We start from the raw sequence: 17432 nt of genomic DNA, 5'->3' as shown, positions 1-17432 counted from the left end.
ACTGCGAATGCGAGGCGCCTCCGACTGCGACCACTGTGGTGCCATAAAATTTTTTCATTAGGTTCAAGGTTGCCTTGTCTTGTGGGTGCGTGCATGGAAATTAATAAAAGCAAGCTCGGCCCTCGGCTCTCGGCCTGCCCCTGTCCCTGCCCTGGATCCCGGATCGGCAAAAATTCGCACTGTCACTGGCAGGCAGTCGGCCAGCAGGGAAAGCGAATCCCAGGCTGCGGAATTTCATTAGCCAACTTTTCGCCACAAAGTATGCTGAAGACTTTTGCTGCCTAACGCACCTTTTGAGGAGCACAATAAAATTTAATTTCCGTATTGTAGGGGGAGGGGTGCTGGCTTTTACTTCTATTTAACCATGTTGTTGTCAGCCACTAACCCGTTCTCCCTTCTGCCGTCTCTCATCTTGCAGGTCTTTCGGTCCGCCATCGACTCGTCGTACCTGCAAATGCTCCAGGACTGGCTGATCTGCACGCTGCCAACGTTCCTCGCCCAGCCGGAGCAGCAAGGTGTCTGGGGCCTCAGCGTCATCTTTTTATCCGCTTCCATAAATCTGCATTTGATTAAACTATTTCCGCTGGTGCTCGGCGTCGGGGCAGGCAACTCCTCCTCGCAGGCGGCCGTGTCTACAGCGGGAACGGTGGTGGGAGTGGGCGTGGGAGCGATGGAGTCGGCGAGGGGCATGTCGGGCTCATCCACAGCGCCCCGTAAATTGGGTCAGCACGAAATTGCATTGTTCGTGACAGCTGCACAAGATTTCCATGCGAAATTGAGTGGCGAGCAGAGGCAACGCTTCCGCGAGGCCTTCAGCAGCTTCGAGCACAGTCAAGTCTATGGCCGGATGCTGCAGAGCCTGTGATAGGGGACCGACAGCGCCGACAGCCGACAGGCACAGCCACAGCTACAGCACAGGCACAGCGATAGCGATAGCGATAGCATATAATCATCCTGCACTATTTGCCAGGCTATTTATCTTACGTTTAATTCCAATCGCAGCATCGAAATGAATTGCAGGGGATACGGATTCGGCAGCGACCAACTCAGCGGCTGCAAAACTTGCGCCAAAGACAAGCGCAAGCGTGAATAACTAATTGCCCCAAGGAGGACAAAGTCCCTGAGAAAGTTTAGCCGGATGCCCTCCCTGGCCAGAGCCGGATATGCAGCCCTTCTTGGGTTTTCTGCTGGGGCTGCTTCTGCTGAGCGCAAAAGTTTTTTAATAGTTGGCGAATACAAAATTAATTTATGCTTTACATTATGTGTAACTAATATTTAAATTATTGCAAACGAATGCACGGCCCGCACCATCCGTAATCTGGCCGAAAGTTTAACGAGGCCACTAGCGAGAGCGACCCGCAATTAATTCCTGTGGTCGCGGCTTCGACAAGGAGCCCCGACCCCGGACCCCGGACGCCGGTTCCAGGACGCGCACAGGACGCGCACGGAAATTATGTTCTTGTCAGTTTTTGGGCAAAGTTTATCATTTATTTATCATGACGTTGCTTGTTAGGCAAGAAAGAAGTTGGCCGGCGGACGCGGACCGGCTAGTGGCCATTAGTATGCGGGCCCAAACCAATTCCTGGTTAATTCCTAATCAAAATTACTTAAAAATTCCATTATGCAAACAGCTCTACCCCTCGACACTGATCTTAACCAACCACTTGTTTGTCTCTTGTCTATTCCAATTATAATCAATATGATATCTTTTCTTGTTTAATAAAATACTAAAATGACAAAATTCCAACCTGTGTCGAATTATAATTTATCAAATGGAAACCCGGTAAGGCTTGTGCCATATCTGATTCATGAAATGCATTTCAGCTTCAGCCAAACTTCATCGCCAAGTACTTTGCCAACTAACCGAGAAATTTGGATTGCGTATTTGGATGCCATTCCGCACTGTATGCAAATCTGTTTGAACTTTTGCACTTTTACCTGGTGGCGCATGTAACGATGCTCCGAACAGTTTTCCGCTCAGCGTTTCGTCTGCTCCACAACAAAGAGTATTCAAGTTGACAAAATGTTGCACCCAAAGTATCGAAAAAGAAGCTCGGTACATGGCAAAGAGCAAAAAAACCAAAAACTTTTTAGGAATGACTTAACTTGTAGGTGCCTTCGGATAAGAAAACCCTTTGGTATCTTTTCGGATAGACCATGTAGTAATTTCGAGTCTTTAAAATAGATCTTAACTTAACTTATGCTCCCAAACTTTAGACATTCTGCAATTCCTGTCTGATCTGCTATAGAAATGTGATTTTTGTTGATTGTAGGATCCTCTGATAGATCCTTAGAATCGAAACGAGCTCGTTTTACTTAATATTGCTATATATCAAAGCCCCATTGTGAAGGCCCTAAACTCCCCAAATAGTTAGGAATCAATTGTTTGATGGCTCTACCATTTCCACTGCAAATATTATATGAAACGTCAATAAGCCGTGTAGTGTACTCTTCGATAGTTCTGTTACTTGGTTACCGATGGCTAAAACCCTTCACTACCCCCCTGCACTACATCTGAATATACCCTCCCGCCTAACGGGTATCCCTTGAAGAAAATCCGCTGCATGTGTTTTGCCCTCTGCCGCTTTCCGCCTTTCGTCCTCGTACGGCTTGTGCACTGAAATTGACAGATAAACTTTTGTGAGTGCGTGGGTTCCCCGTACAATATGTGTTTGTTGCGGTGGGACAAAGCAGGAAGATGGCTTTGTGTGGATGCAAAGCTTGCCGGAAATTTGCCAGTTCAACGCGAATTGACAAAAAAAACCGGTTAAAAAGGAAGTTGCAGCACACCGAAATGAACTGCAAAGCTGTTCAAAGTTGTTTTTCTGTTTTGGCGCGACCGCATTATGCAATCGAGCACAGCACACGGTGGGTGTGTCTGTGCATGTCTCTGTCTCTGTCTCTTTCTTTTTCTCTCTCGCTATCTCTCTCCGTTCTGTTGTTTCTCTGATTCCAAGTGAGTGTCAAGACAATGTCCCCCTTGTCGCCATTATGCCGCACGCCAAGAGGCAATTTGGCCAATGCTCTGGCCATAAACTGCAACATTCCGGCTATCAGCATTTGGTTACGCTTCATTTGGCCAAATAACCGTAACGGGCCAAGGCACAGATTGCGGCCCCGGCCCCGGGCCTGGCCACGGCTTGGCAGCCGTTCGAGCCGCGTGCGACTGACCGAGCACAGGTGGGCCCGGCACTCGGGCTCTCCGGGGCTCCCAGTTGCCATGACCTACGCACAGAAGTCCAATGACTCAAATGGAGGTCCTGCGAAGTATCGAGCTTAGAGCGTGTGTTCCATTGCTCAACGTTCCGCTCTCGCAGGACGCGCTCTCTGCTGCTGTTAACCGAAAACTCACCACCTTTCGGAGTCGCTCTCTTCGATGGGGTTCTCTTAAGTCCTGGGAGCGGCTCTCTCGGCTGCCAGGAGTAGGTCAGTAGTGTAACATTACCGTTTCGTTTCGTTCCATTTGGTCTCTGGACTGGTACCCGACACCCACGTAGACTCCTCCGTCGGTGGAGTGTGGCTGCTTTGTATGCAGGCGGCATACACGGATATCCCACAATTTCTTAATACTCGGATGGCTTTAAACAGAACAGAGAGCGGAGGATGTGGGAGTGTGGGAGTGCGAGGAGGGGCCCAACGACAACTGTTACACTCACAGTTATGATTATTGTTATTATGATAATGTCAGCAGTGGTTGTTGTAATTCCAGAATTGTTTGGCTATTTGCTCGGTGTGGCAATGACTTATCCAAAGTTTTGCCCGGCCAAGTGTGCGCTTTTATGGTGCGGCCAAGCAGAATCGATCCATTGATTTTCCTGGTTTTCTATTTGCCCAGCGAATGTTGACACCTGTTCCCCCAGTCCTGCTCCCAGTCTGCTCGGTTCTGTTCTGTTCTGTTCTGCTCTGTTTCTGTTTGCCAGCCACACCTTGGAGCTCATTTGAAATTTTGATTACATTGCCATCAGGCCGAAGAGGAACCTGTCAGCGACTGATACGCATTAATTACTTTACTCTCGTACTCTCGTTCTGTCGTACCTGGTGTAAAAAGCAACGCCTCGACACTAGACGGAGCCGCTTATTAAAATTGAATAAATTATGCAAAAGTGCGCGTGGCAGGCGGTGGCTGAGACTGAGACTGAGACTGGGGCAGAGGCAGAGGCAGAAACTCAAGCCAATACCCGCCACGATCCACTAGATGGACACGGCATAATTAATTCAGCTCACACGCCGCCACCCGCGCCGTCGCCATCGTTGTGTCGCCTCAAGGAACCAAATGCAATCAACGTCTTGAGCCTGCTTCCTTGGCCAAAGTCAAGGCCCACATAATGTGGGCTTCAAGTGCTGTTGGCTTTAGCTGAGCAAACCGCACATCTTCGAGTCAGGAGTCCGCAGTCACAGACCAAGGAGGCCAGGTGGTTCTCAGAGGGAGCAGTTTATTTCAATCTTTATCGATGGTTAGCCAGAATTTTTGAATTGAATATCCGTTACAATTATTCTCGATTTTTCGTATCACCAAGTGAACATTCAAATGCCAGTGGATAAACATTTATTTTGGCTCTTAAATGCAATAAATTAACACGCGATTGGGGTTGTTAAATCTTGAATTGTTTGCACACAAAATGACTAACATATTTTCTTACACATATAGCTAGCTGCATCGAGGATTATATACGGGGGAGATACATATAATATAATATATTTGTGCACCGAATATTCCTGTGCCATAAGTATAATATCCTTCTAGGACACGAATACAATCTACTAAGCTACGGTGCTATGTACAAGAAAGAACTTAATTCTAGCCAATCGAAGAGCGCTCATAGTTCTGTGCCCGATGATAGCTTTGGTCCCTTGGTCGCTAATTAAGGGCACATGTGTCCAGATCGACAATCGACTTCATCAAGAAGCCGATTCCACTGGCCTCACTCAATTGTCAGCCGTCGGTCAATCATATCGCAGGATACTGCTTTCCTCGGTGTCGCTTACATTCCCGTAGTGGAGGTCCTGCCACAGGACGTCTTGCGAGGCGGCGGCAAATCAGATGTGTAGTTCTGATATCGATGCGAACAGTTAATGGCCTGCGGAAACAAAAATATCAGAAATAGACAGAGACATGGGAGGAAATGATGGAAAATTGGCAAAACTTAATGCTTAAAATACATAAAATACTGAACCAACTGAACGGCAGATTCTGGGAACTCTGGGACCAAGTTATTTGATTAATGATCTGTTTTGATGCACAGTCATAGTCACTGCAATGGGGACGAAGCCGGGACGAAGGCTATTCCCTTGTCAAGGCCTCGCTTTGCATTTGAATTATTAGATTTGATTCAATATTCAATTATTTAAGTGGTTTGAGGTGTCGAAATGCCGCCAGACAAACGGCGAATGGCCTAGCAACCAGAACAGAACTGGTACCCAGACCCGTTCTGGGACCCAGACTGGGCGATTGGGATTTTGGATTGGATTGAGAGCGTTGGGTGGGGGGTGAGAGTTTGCATATAAATGATTTATGAATTTGCGCTTTGATTGAACTGCCTGAAATTGTTGATTAGTGCCTCGTCATAGAAACAACAACAGCAGCCATCAGCCATCGGCGGTCTGTGGAGTCTCCATTTGTACGTAGAATGCCTCCAGGGAAATGAGGCCGCCCCGGCAGTGGGGCGGTGTCTGGTATGGGTTCAGTTTTGCTCATTATTTGATTATATCAAATGGGGTTCAAAATTATAAGGGAATATATTAAACTCAAATCTAAGAACTACAAAGGTGCAATAGGTATTTGAGGGTGAGTTTAGCTAAAACATATGTACAAAATATCCAACTATGTCTTACTGTAATAGATTCGAAAGTGTTTTCTCCTTGCTGATGCTCTCCTGATGCTGCATTATTCAGGGGTTTTTGGATGAGGAAGGACAGCCAACTCGAGCCGACCATCTGGAAAGCAGACACAGACACACGCTGACATATGAATGGAGATTTGACTAATGGACGTGCCGGGCAGATGGGCAATTAGTCAGATTGACACTCTGCCCACCGACCACGTGGATCTGGAAAATCTAAAAAGTTCAGGCTCCTAGCTGATAGCCGCTAGCGCCAGGAGCCATGGCATGGCAAACAACAGTGTGCCAATTTAATTAATGTAATTAATCTAATTTAATGACTTGACAAACACATCAATTAGCGAAAGGCAAAACCAGTCCAGCCCAGCCCCATGACCGGAACACAATTTATATGCAAAGTGCCAAAAGCTTTGCACAAAATGAAGAATTTTTCCCCGAAAAGCAGACTCACGCACCGTAGCAGCGAGGAAACAAATTAAAATATTAAAATTAAGCCGCAAAATGATTGAAAGGAAATGTTGTATAAGTCTCGCTCGCCAGCGGACAACCGACAACCGACAGTCGACAGTCTTGACGGCCATCGATGACTCCAATGCCGCAAACAGGACCAACTCCTGCGGCTCCTGCGGCTCCTGGCTCCTGTTTTGTGTCTTGTGTTTGTCCCTAAAGTAATTAAAAGTAAGTAAAGCAAAATCAGGCCCTTAGCGCGGGTGGAGTACAGTGTCTGCCCAGTGATTTGCGTCCCGCAACGTTTTTTGTGTTTATGCAAATGGCCGCTGACCAAAAGAATTAATGCGTCCCGAAAGTGAGTTGAATTGGAATGAGCCCAGAACTGAACTGAACTGAACAGAGCTGTGGTCCAGGTCCCTGCTGTCTCTGAGCGGAGCATCACCGGATGCCAATGTCGGCCAACGGGCGTCAATAAATTTGCATAGAATGCTATGAAAAAACTCCCCCAAATAAAACAGAAAACCAAAATAGAAATGGAAATGGAAAGCCTGTAATTTCGTTTTCGTTCAATGTGTTGCTAATTTGAGACAGTATTTAAGTGAATTCAGGGGAATTTCGGCATGTATCACGGACATTTTTTCTCTCAAGAATATACGTACATATGTATGTTCCTTGGAGTGTGCAATCGTTTTTCAAACAATGCAGATATTTGCCTTGAATGCCACTTCGATGCATTTCACTAAATGCACGAAATTAATGATTTCAAATTCAAAGAATACCTGTTGTTTTGTTGCTAATTGGATGCTCGTCTTAAATGGAAGACTAATGTAGAGGAGAGCTTTAGAAGCTGGAAAATATATGAGTTTAATAAAGGAAATTTTGTAGTGAATTTTTAAAGAATATGTCGAAGAAGTAAATGTGAGATGTTTTCCCGACACCACTCCGATGGACTTCATTAAATGAATAGAATGAAAGATTTTCTATATTTCCAGACTGCAATTACACGGAATTCTTTTCTGTTCACGACATGCCCGGCCGACGTAGGGAGCCCGGGAGATCTCTTTGTCTTAATGCACAGCAGCTGCGAAATGTTCTCGAATGGAATGGTTCGCCCTGTTGCCGGGTCTTTATAAATAGAGATGGACGGTCAAATGATGATCTGCGTTGATCCATCCAGTTTGACGGCCATGCTTGACTGCTGGTTTCGAGAATTTCGCTATAAATTTCACCTATTTATAACGTAATTTTCCGATGGTGATTCCGTTGCCGTTGCTGATACTACAGCCAATGATGCTGTGATAAAGGCCAAACAGAACTCGGCCCACGCGGCGTATGCGCGTTTTTCGCACTTAACTCATTAAAACAGCCTGATCGCCGAAAATTAATGGGGAAACGCGCCTCCAGTCTTGTTACGGATTCTCGCTGCTTTTGTTTCTTTTGTCTGCTGTTATCGTAAATTATTTAATTGCATTTTAGATTTTTGATTTCGAATTAAAACTTTGCCACATTTAAAATCTCATTAGGATGGGGAATGGGTGGATGGGAGAAGAATGGAATTGCGCTTGGGCGGAAATGAACGTAAGTGCTTCGGTTCGGGATCTTATGGAGCAATTCGCAGCGGCATTTCTCTCGACCACTTAATAAATCAATATAAAAATGCAAACTGGGTTGAGTGCGATGGCTCTCTTAAAAATTATGACAAATAAAAAGTGGCATAAAATGAAAGTGCAACTGGGAAACAATGCTCTGAAAGTGCCGCATTCAATTCATCAATATATTGACTGAGCACTCAAATGCCAGGCCATTGAAGAGCCCTCCATTGGGGGCGGTGCAGTGTCCGTGTCCGTGTCCTCGCTACTCACCTTGTAGAAGGCCTTGCGGAAATTCTCAGAGAGAAAGGCGTAGAGCAACGGATTGATGCAGGAGCTGCTGTACGCCAATGTCTGAGCACAAATCTGGATGATGATGGAGAGCAGGCTATCAGCCTCATAGACATCCAATGCCTTGAGCAGCAATATGAGCTACCAAATAGAAGAGAATAGATATTTAATGATTGATATTAGGGGGGTTAAGTTGAACTATAAATCGTACTTGCACAGGCAGCCAGAGCGAGGCAAAGGCTATGACCACCACCACGACGAGCCGGGTGACCCGCTTACGTCCTCGCTGCGACTCCTTGGACATGCGCACGCCGCTGCCCTGTCGCCAGAGACGCGTGATCATGCGCACATACAGTCCGCTGATGATCATCAGGGGCAGCAGATACGTGCTGATGAAGAAGCTCAGCTGGAAGGTGCTGGCATCCAGCAGATCGTTATCCTTAAACCGGCACAGGGCATAGGTGATGTTGGAAGTGTTATCGTAGTGAACCTGCAAAAGGCAATCATCGTGTAAGCATGTATCGAATATTGCGCATACGTCATGTTGTCTGTGACAGTTGCATGGGAGACAACAGGCAGCCAGACAACAACCCCCGCAGCCAGACGTCATAAATAAAACTACGAGTAAACTGTCAAACGAATAGTTCGGACAACGACAACTAACTCGCAATCTGACTTTGTTTCTCTGTCGCTGACATTTGCCTGACAAATTGTACTCGTACGTTAGCTATGGCAAAAGGGAAGTGGAACCGAGAATGGTAATACGACTGGCTCTGGTGCTGGTACTCGGATTGGGAATGGGATTGTTCCAATGGCTGGGCTAGACAGCCGTGCTGACGCTTAGGAGAGTCATAAACTGCCTGGCGTATCGTAAAAATATTTTGCAGCTTTTGTACACAGCTTTTGTTTACAATCTCTGCTGATTTCTCTTCGCTCGTTGTATGCAAACATATAGAAAATTGTATTTAAAAAATCTTTGCCTTAATTTAATGCTGAAAATGCTTACAAAAATGTTTGTTTATTACCGCACTATTGTTGTTGTTACACTGCACAAGATGTTGGCCCACAAATTGAGTTCAAATCTGCGCAGCGTCAAGTGGCCAAGGCTGCCCGTCCGGCAGAAGACAAATCATCAGCATCAGCCCCGCAAAAGCTGATTTATGAGTTTATCTTTGGCCTCTTTGTATTTCAGATTGATTGACTTTAGATATTTGACAATGGTTTTTAATGCATTAATGTGGTTCTTTGGGAGATCTCTTCCCAGAACAGCTGTCAGTCCAATGGGACGTACATAGGCAGACATATGCGCTTATGATTATTAGCTATTGATTTCTAATAAAAAGATAATGACACACGCAGTCAGACCCACACAATGGCCATAAGTATCTCCATATCTGTGTACTGCAGACCAACAAATGTAATATGGAAATAATTAATAGCAAACTGTTAATTAACATGTTGATCAAACATGACTTAATTATGCCTTTTTATCGGAGGCCTTCTTTGTATGTGTACGAGTTGTACGAGTATGGATGGATACCATACCCGTGTGTATCTGTATGAGGAGCGATAACAAAGCAGAGCACACATGAGTATTTTTCCAGCTTAATCCTTAGACAAAGGCCAACACATAAGCAAACAATCCAGCGACCCAATGGAGGTTTTCTGGGGGGTACGGGCATACGTAAACAAAGACAAACAGAAGGAAGCGTGAAATGCCATTTAATAAAATATTAGGTTACAATAACAGCCTCTTCTCCGCATCGGTATCTAGAGCAGCCAATGGACCATTTCGTAGATAAAATAGCTCATCGCCAAAACGACGATAAGATCCGTTTAATTACCCACGACTCTTTCACTATGGAAAAGAGATTGGCCCAGTCTGAGGCGTGCGTGTGGCAAAATAAACCACACAAAAAAGAAAGAAAATCGGACTTCTAAGTCGAAACAGTAGATACCCTATCCAGAACATGGAAATATGAAAGCTATGTGATACATACACGGCTGTGCTGCATAGCTCTGAGTATTTGCATTTGACCAAAACGCAAACACCCCCCTGCAAGAGTATACAAAAGTTGGTCGCGTGTGATGTGGGATTTGGTTTATGGGCAGTGCGGGAATGGGAGGATGGGAGGGTAAAGATAACTTGATATTTGAATGGGTGAAGAGGTGAAGAGGTGAGCATGGAAATGGTATTGGGAATGGGAATGGAATGTTGACCGTATGTGACGTCAACAGGAAAATACCCAAGTGCAAAGCTTTGATTATGTGATGTGGCATATTGAATGCTAGCCCAAATGGAGGAATCGAATACACATAGAGAGCCGAGCTGCTATAATTATGATAATTTGGCGGCCTCTCGCAGAGAATTTAATGAAATAATAATTGATATGATGACGGACGGAGAGCAACCATATGCAAACAGAGCAAAATGTATATTTGGCTCATAAAAGTGTGGCGTTTATTTAACAATTAACTTGTTCTTCGCACTCTCCACATTGATCATAAAGCCATTAGGGTCCGGAGGTTGAAAACTGCGCATCGGCCGCGTCAAGGTCGCGGCCATGGAAGACATTTATCATACGCAGTGTGCAACCAAAGTTTCCAAGTGCAAAGTTCTCATAATGGCCACTTGTTACGACCTGCCCTGCAATGATTTATGAACATTTGAATGGGCGAAAGCCACACAATGCCTTACAAACAGCAACAGTTGAAATTGTACAGCCCCCGAAGAGATTTGGGATCTTCGGGACTGCCTGCCTACGCCTTGCCAGTTGGCAAGTGTTTCTCGCTGGCTATCTGCTCTATAATTAAAAATTTATGAATTTAAAATAGCGAACTAGTAACAAAAACAATTCGGGCGCCCATCTCGCGCACTGTAGCAAAATGTTCAATATAAACACACAAAGCACAAAGCAACATAAAAAGAGGCAAGCAACTTTAATAGAAGGCAAGTAAAAGCAAATGATTTGCATCAGGATTTGATCAGGAAAGGGGGGGATTCGGAATCGGAATCGGCAGACCATCTATGTATATGTATATGTATATGTATCTGTATCTGTAGTACAACGGCATTGACGTGTAGCTCTAAGAATCTAACGAGGTGACGATGATGGAAAGCAATAAATTTGCCTGGCCTGTGTTCTTCACAGCAAATTTAGGCACAGCAGGCCCCCAATCAAGTATTCCGCTTTGGATTTGTACCTACCATCACATCGTGGGCAAAGGTGACCGGCATGGAGATGGTCAGCACCACAGTCCAAAGGGTAAAGATGGCTATCATGGTAATGTGCTCGGTGCGCAGCATCCGGGAGCGTATGGGATGCACGACGGCCAGGAAGCGATCGATGGACATCAGGACCAGCGTGTAGATCGAGGCGAAGGCCGTCACCACAATCAGATACTGGGTGGTGCGGCACCAGAAGTTGCCAAACGGCCAACGCTGGGTGATGTAATCGGTAGCCGTGAACGGGATGCAGATAATCACGAAGAGGAGATCCGATACGGCCAGATTTAGGATCAGTAGATTGGTGGTCGAGCGCATGTTCTTGTTGACCACCACCACCATGATGACCAGCAGATTTCCAAAGAAACCTGTCACGGCGATGATCCCAAAGAAGAACGGCACCAGCCAGCGGACAGTGTCCTCGATGGATTTCCGATCCTCCTCGGAGAAGAAGGGCGACGGGGTGACACTCACGGCACTGCCGTTCGTGATATTCGCCAATGATATCGTTATGTTCTCCATTTTGCAATTGTAGGTCCTTTGGTGTTTCTAAAGATCTTTACATTTCACTTTGATGGCACTTTGATGGAATGACAGAAGTTGGAGGACATTTTCAATTTTCCATAGCCTTTGTGCTGCGGCAATTTCAATTTCAAGTTTTTGTTTCGCTTTCACAGTTCATCGAATTCAAATAACAAATTTCCAATTAGGAGATTTTCACAAAAGCAGCCGCAAAGAAAATTCAATTATCATCCGCAGTATTCCCACGACACGAACAGCCTGGAACCTTCAGAGCCCTACTGCTGCACGGAGCACTTGCACGGCGACCGGGTCGGAATCGTTCATTCGTTTCGAGGTGGACAAAGGCAATCACACTCGCCCCACCCCACACTGGGAGGGAGAGCAGAGAGCAAGCGATAACGGTAATTGTAACAAGGTAAGACAACAACCAAAGGACACGAGCACACAAGAAAGAAGATGGCGATTGAGAAGGCAAAAGCAAAGGCCACGGCAAAGGCAAAGGCAACGGCGAAAGGTAGACGGCACTGCCACGTGCAAATCGGCGCCGACGCAGCCCAAAACTGTGTCGTGTCACACCCTGACAACGGGCACCGGCGCGGGCCCCTCGATACGACACAATACGATATATATCCGCACAGTCCCCAATGCCGAGTGGGGGGACAGCGACATCCACGCTGCACCTATACCATAAATTCAATATGATGTCTTTCTCCGTTTCGGCCCGGTTTCGGTTCGGTTTTCTGTTTTCTGTTTACGGTTTTCGCTTTTTATGGACAAAACTAATGGCATAAATTTTTGTGTTGCCAAACAACACGTTCCACCGGCGGTCCTCTCCTCAGTAGAATTCGCAAAGAGATACTATCATTTCACTATGGCAAACACTATGGATAGAAGAATCCACAATTTAATTTGGACTTTTTGTTTCGTTTGATTGATTCCACTATTTGGGCCAAAAATCAAAAATCCAAACTGCACGCGTTCGTTTCCAGCGCTCTACTGATTGTTGGATGGTCTGTGCCACAGATGACTACAACGACGCTGCCGCCGCTGGCAGCCGGAGCAGCGGCAGAAGCAGCGACGCCAGGAACACACGGCGTATGCTTTATATGGAAAGAGTACTTTGGGTGGCCATTGCTCTCCGCCGCAGCTGGATGGTCGGATTGTTTGCTCTCCACTGCCCCAGCAGTTGGCCTGGGGATCGTTAAGAGCTACAACAAATGGTCGCCAATCTCGACTGGTTCTGGATTCCCGCTTCACGCTGACACTGTTGCCATTGTGTTGCACAGCTTGAGGTCCGCGTCCGCGTCGATGTCGTCAGCTTCAGCTTCAACGTCAACGCCTACGCCTACGTCTGCCGCACAGCTGGCGTCTCGGCGAGCGTCGCTGCTCTGCGTAGCAGTTCTTTAGTACTTTGCTTAATTTCTCTGATTAACTGGCAGAGGGGGAAAAAAAGTAAATAAAAAGCAGAGGCACGCGTTCGGTTCACGCCCCTAGGAAGCACTTTCTCCGCCCCATGGCTTACATAATGTCTACTGGGGCTTATCGGCCTGCTCTTATCGCCCCACTGGCGGTGGGTGGTGGCAGGCTCTGGCCCAGAAGCGACTGGGTTAACACCGTTTACACCGTTGGACGGACGCCGGGGACATCATGTCACAACATTATATAACCGCAGAGCAGAACCGAACAGAGATACAGACTCTGTGTCTTGTCCTAGCTCGAAGCCTCATTTACATGCTTTTTATTGCCACTGCCAGCACACTCACCTGTCACCTGCAGACGCCGAAGCCAGCGCAGACGCCAGAGTTAGCGTCACCGTCACCGTCAGCGTCAGCGGCAGCTGTGGCCCCATCAAATCTGCGGCCGAGCTGCTGTCTCCCGGCATTTGTCTTGATGTGGGGCATGCCTCGGTGCGCCCCTGACGAGGACGTCGCCAACCTGATGAGATTAAAAGCGAATTAAGCGCCATGAACAGCAACAGCAACGGTAACGGCAACGGCAACAAAATGGTGAAAAAAGTAAACGAAGTCTTGGCAAACAGCAAGCGGCAAGCGGCATTATGTTTATTTAATGCCTGCGACTGTGAACTTAATGAAGTCTTTAATTCTTAATGCAAGTTCATTGCTTATTTGAATGGCCAGCGAGGTGTGAGGGCATGGCCGTGTTCATGCGGAAGTAGGATGGGGATGGAGATGGTGAGGCCGACATCTTGATTCATTGCATACTTTGCGGGTGCGAAAAATTGAACCGGAAATGCCGGAACAGCAGACCAAAAAACTGGTTGAAGAGCTGGTTGTTGTGTGTGCCAAAACACACAACTTAAGCTTATTTCAGATCAATAAATACCATGCATAATTTCCACTTTTAATGCTCGTACTTTTAAAATTTATTTTTGGTCCAAGTATTACGCACAACAGGTGTGTTTCAGCAGCTGGATTGGGATTAAAATCCTCTCAGCTCATCATATGACGACCAGCCATTGCCGCAACAGCAACAGCAGCAGCTTGTTGTACAGAAACACGAACATTCCACACAAAATTGAAAGCATTCTTCCAGGCGCACACTTAAATTAGCATCTGAATAAACTGTATGGCAACCAGACATAAGCGCTTCAAACTCTCGAAGCTCGTACTTAGAAAACTTGCTCCCCTCCCCCCCAGCCACCAGTTCATACCTCATCCAACAGGAGCAACAATTTTTGTGATGTCAGGAAAACTTTCGACGTGATTGAAATGCTTTTTAATTTATCATCAAAATCATTTCATTGCGTCAAAAATGTTTGGGTGCCGTCGAAGTGCACAAAAGGCTTCCACATCCATCCATCCATCCATCCACCTACATATATGTACATATATTCGTATAAAGGGAAAAGCAGCGAACGAAACGCCCAATCTTACGGGGACATTGCGCTTAACCTTTTTGCGTGGGATTGGTTCATTTTTGGCATAATCATGCGACAGGGATTACAAGGCTCACCCAGGGACGCAAACAGTGGATCAACAGTGGAGAAAACTTGTCAAAATTGATGCGACTACAACTGATTTCGACCCCATTCTGACAGTTTAAGGTTCCCATCAGCATTAGGCTTCAGTAAAGTTTTAAAAGTAGCCTCAACTTTTGGTCTGAGGGACGCGAAAGGTCCCATGGTTTCGCAGTCAACTTGTGCCGAAAATGATGGATTATCGCCTTTTTGTGCTAACGTTCACATGTTTTTATTTACCAGTAAGTATATATCCCAGTCACACACATACATACGTATACAGCTTTCAGTTTTGGGTGCAGTTTCCATTCCCCAGAAGCCTGACCCTTTTTGGGGGAAGCTGTCGCCCCTGAGGGACGGCGCACAAGAATTAATAAATGTAAATCCGCATGAGAGTGCCCCAAAAAAATAAGCAACGGCGATACTTAAGCCACACAAAAGACCACACTAATCGCTTTTTTCTGTTGTTGCTGTTGCTCTTAGCTGTTAGCTGTAGGGTGGGGTCCGGTCCGGTCCGGTCAGGTCCGGATCCAGATTCATCCGGAAAAGGGAATGGAAATGGGATTTGGATCCCTGCACCAGAAACAGAACCGAGAAGAACCAATGGAGAGCCGGCGACATAACTTTTACACAGCTTTCGCTATTTAATCATTCAAATTGACTTTTTTCTTGCCTTGCCTGATGGACGTTAATTTTGAAATCCCTTTTTAAATGGCGCTCCCTCTGAAGCACCCACGTCCCCCACATTCACCCTTTGGCTGTTCCGCCTCCGTGGGCCGGTCGGTTGGTCGGTCCGTAACTTCGCTTTACGCTTGCGGCTTATAAGTTTTTTAGCCTTCGCTCATTTCATTTTTTCACGAATATTCTTTTTGTTTTGTCCGCTGGCTCACTTAGAATGCGCTGAGTTTGCATTTGGCTTTCATTTTACCATTTCACCATTTCACCGAGCGCGCCTTTCCCACCGTTCCACTCTCCATTTTTTTAGTTTTTTAATCAAGATGTTTTAAATGCGGCCACCCACGCCAGTCCAGTGAATGATGGATTCTTTTTTGTCTTCGTTGCCGCCCTCTGGTGAGTGGGTTGCCGTGGGGATGAAGCTAAAGTAAACAGAAAGTTGGTTCGTGGGTTCGGCAAAGATTTATGCAGATAATAAAATGAGTCTTCAAATGAATAATCAAGTTTTCCATGGCCCAGGCACAGGCACAGGGACTCGGACTGGGGCGTATCCCTGCTGCCGTTCATCTGTTCATAATTAAGGTCCGTCCTTGAGCCGAGCTCTGGCCACTCAATGATAGCGCAACTTTTTGAAAGCAATACAAAATTCCTGAACCAAACATGGCCAAAGCATTCGAGTCAAGGACTGCACCATTTTAGCTACCCGCCGACGCTGACGGGCATCTTAAAGTGGTCTAGGAATTTAAGCAATTACCTGGTGAAACTTTATAGAAAATGAAATTTTCTAGTGCCTCACCGTTTTATTACCAGCGCCATAGTCAGAGTCCAGTTCTGAGTCCGGGCTATTGTGTCCTGCAGGTGCAGGTGCAGGACAATAAAACGCCGCAAACTGCGGGGCGGCCATAACTTTACAATAACTAAACGTCGCTTCCGCGAAAGTGAAGCCTGTTGTTGGTACGGAGGTGCGGAGGGTCGGTGGGGCGGTGGACATGGCCACAGTCAAAGCTGCAACTTGTTAGACCTCCTCCGACTGGAGAGGTGGGGTTTTTTTTGTTTTCTTTTTATTAAGTTCCATGAAAAATGTGATTTTTACGCGCCGCTGCAGCTGCCACAGCATTTTCCATTGTGAGGGAAATAGTACTCGGCAGTCGCAGTCCCAGCCCCAGTCCCAGTCCCGAACTTGTCAGTCCTCTGGACACACTTGTTGCCTTTGTTGAGATACAAAATTAACTTTTACGCTTTATTACCACAAGAATGGTGAAACAAAACAAATCTTAGGTTGCAAGTTGCACTACCACTCCGTCTCTTTCGTCTCCTGCAACTGCCACACCATAGACTTCTGTTTTGTTTCTATTTTGTTTGGTTTTGCCTTTTTGTCGACTGCATCCGGAGGCCATCAAAATTGCCGGAAGCGCGCGCCGCGCAGTCAGTGGCATTGTCATCAACTCAATTACATTTGCGACTCCTTGCCCCGGCAACAATTGCAGAGAAGGAAACCCAGTCGCGGCCCCAGGCCCGGTCCCGGTCCCGGTCTCGGCCCCGGTCGCAGTCCCCGTCCATTGTTCCCTGACTGATGACAGAGCCTTCTAAACAAGCCGCACAATACGCACAGCGTCGCTGGCTTTTATCTGGCCGTTCCTCTGCTCCATTGTGTCCCGACTCGTGTGACGAATGCGACAGGAAGCACCCGGAGTCTTGATAGTCGTCAGTCCCCGGCACAGAAAAAAGCCATCCAGCAAGGGAAGAGTTCTGCACCTTTACGTGTACATATCTATGGCGCCATAATTTACTGTTTCCCCCGTCTGCTGGTAATCTATGGCTGCCGTTGCCGCTGCCGCTGCTGCTGGCGCTGCGGTTGCTGC

General features: G+C 46.6%; 2 protein-coding genes across 4 annotated transcripts in view; one reads left to right on the top strand and one right to left on the bottom strand.

Moving 5' to 3' along the window:
- The window catches only part of LOC108155943, a 41043-nt gene extending 39296 nt beyond the window's left edge, over positions 1–1747 (top strand). For both annotated transcript variants that reach the window (XM_017287106.2, XM_017287107.2), the window contains one exon: positions 419–1747. In XM_017287106.2, coding sequence (XP_017142595.1) covers positions 419–865 — 447 coding nt within the window. In that variant the 3' untranslated portion in view covers positions 866–1747. The remainder of the gene's footprint in view (positions 1–418) is intronic.
- Positions 1748–4439: 2692 nt separating this feature from the next.
- On the bottom strand, positions 4440–12921 carry LOC108157691 (allatostatin-A receptor). 2 transcript variants are annotated; one of them, XM_017289859.2, is made up of 5 exons: positions 11379–12921; positions 8382–8660; positions 8153–8311; positions 5833–5934; positions 4440–5078 (listed from the first exon to the last, which is right to left on the bottom strand). In XM_017289859.2, exons 1-5 carry the CDS (start codon positions 11916–11918, stop codon positions 4983–4985), a joined length of 1176 nt encoding a protein of 391 aa, XP_017145348.1. In that variant the 5' UTR covers positions 11919–12921; the 3' UTR covers positions 4440–4982. The 2 variants fall into 2 exon arrangements, with proteins under 2 accessions (XP_017145348.1, XP_017145349.1); XM_017289860.2 differs by lacking the exon at positions 5833–5934 and having other exon boundaries at positions 4444–5078; positions 11379–12919.
- Positions 12922–17432: the final 4511 nt, after the last annotated feature.

This window comes from Drosophila miranda, chromosome 2, assembly GCF_003369915.1.
Source record: "Drosophila miranda strain MSH22 chromosome 2, D.miranda_PacBio2.1, whole genome shotgun sequence".
Lineage (NCBI taxonomy): Eukaryota > Metazoa > Arthropoda > Insecta > Diptera > Drosophilidae > Drosophila > Drosophila miranda.
The sequence above is the reverse complement of the archived record's forward strand: the minus strand, read 5'-3'. Positions and strand labels throughout refer to the sequence as shown.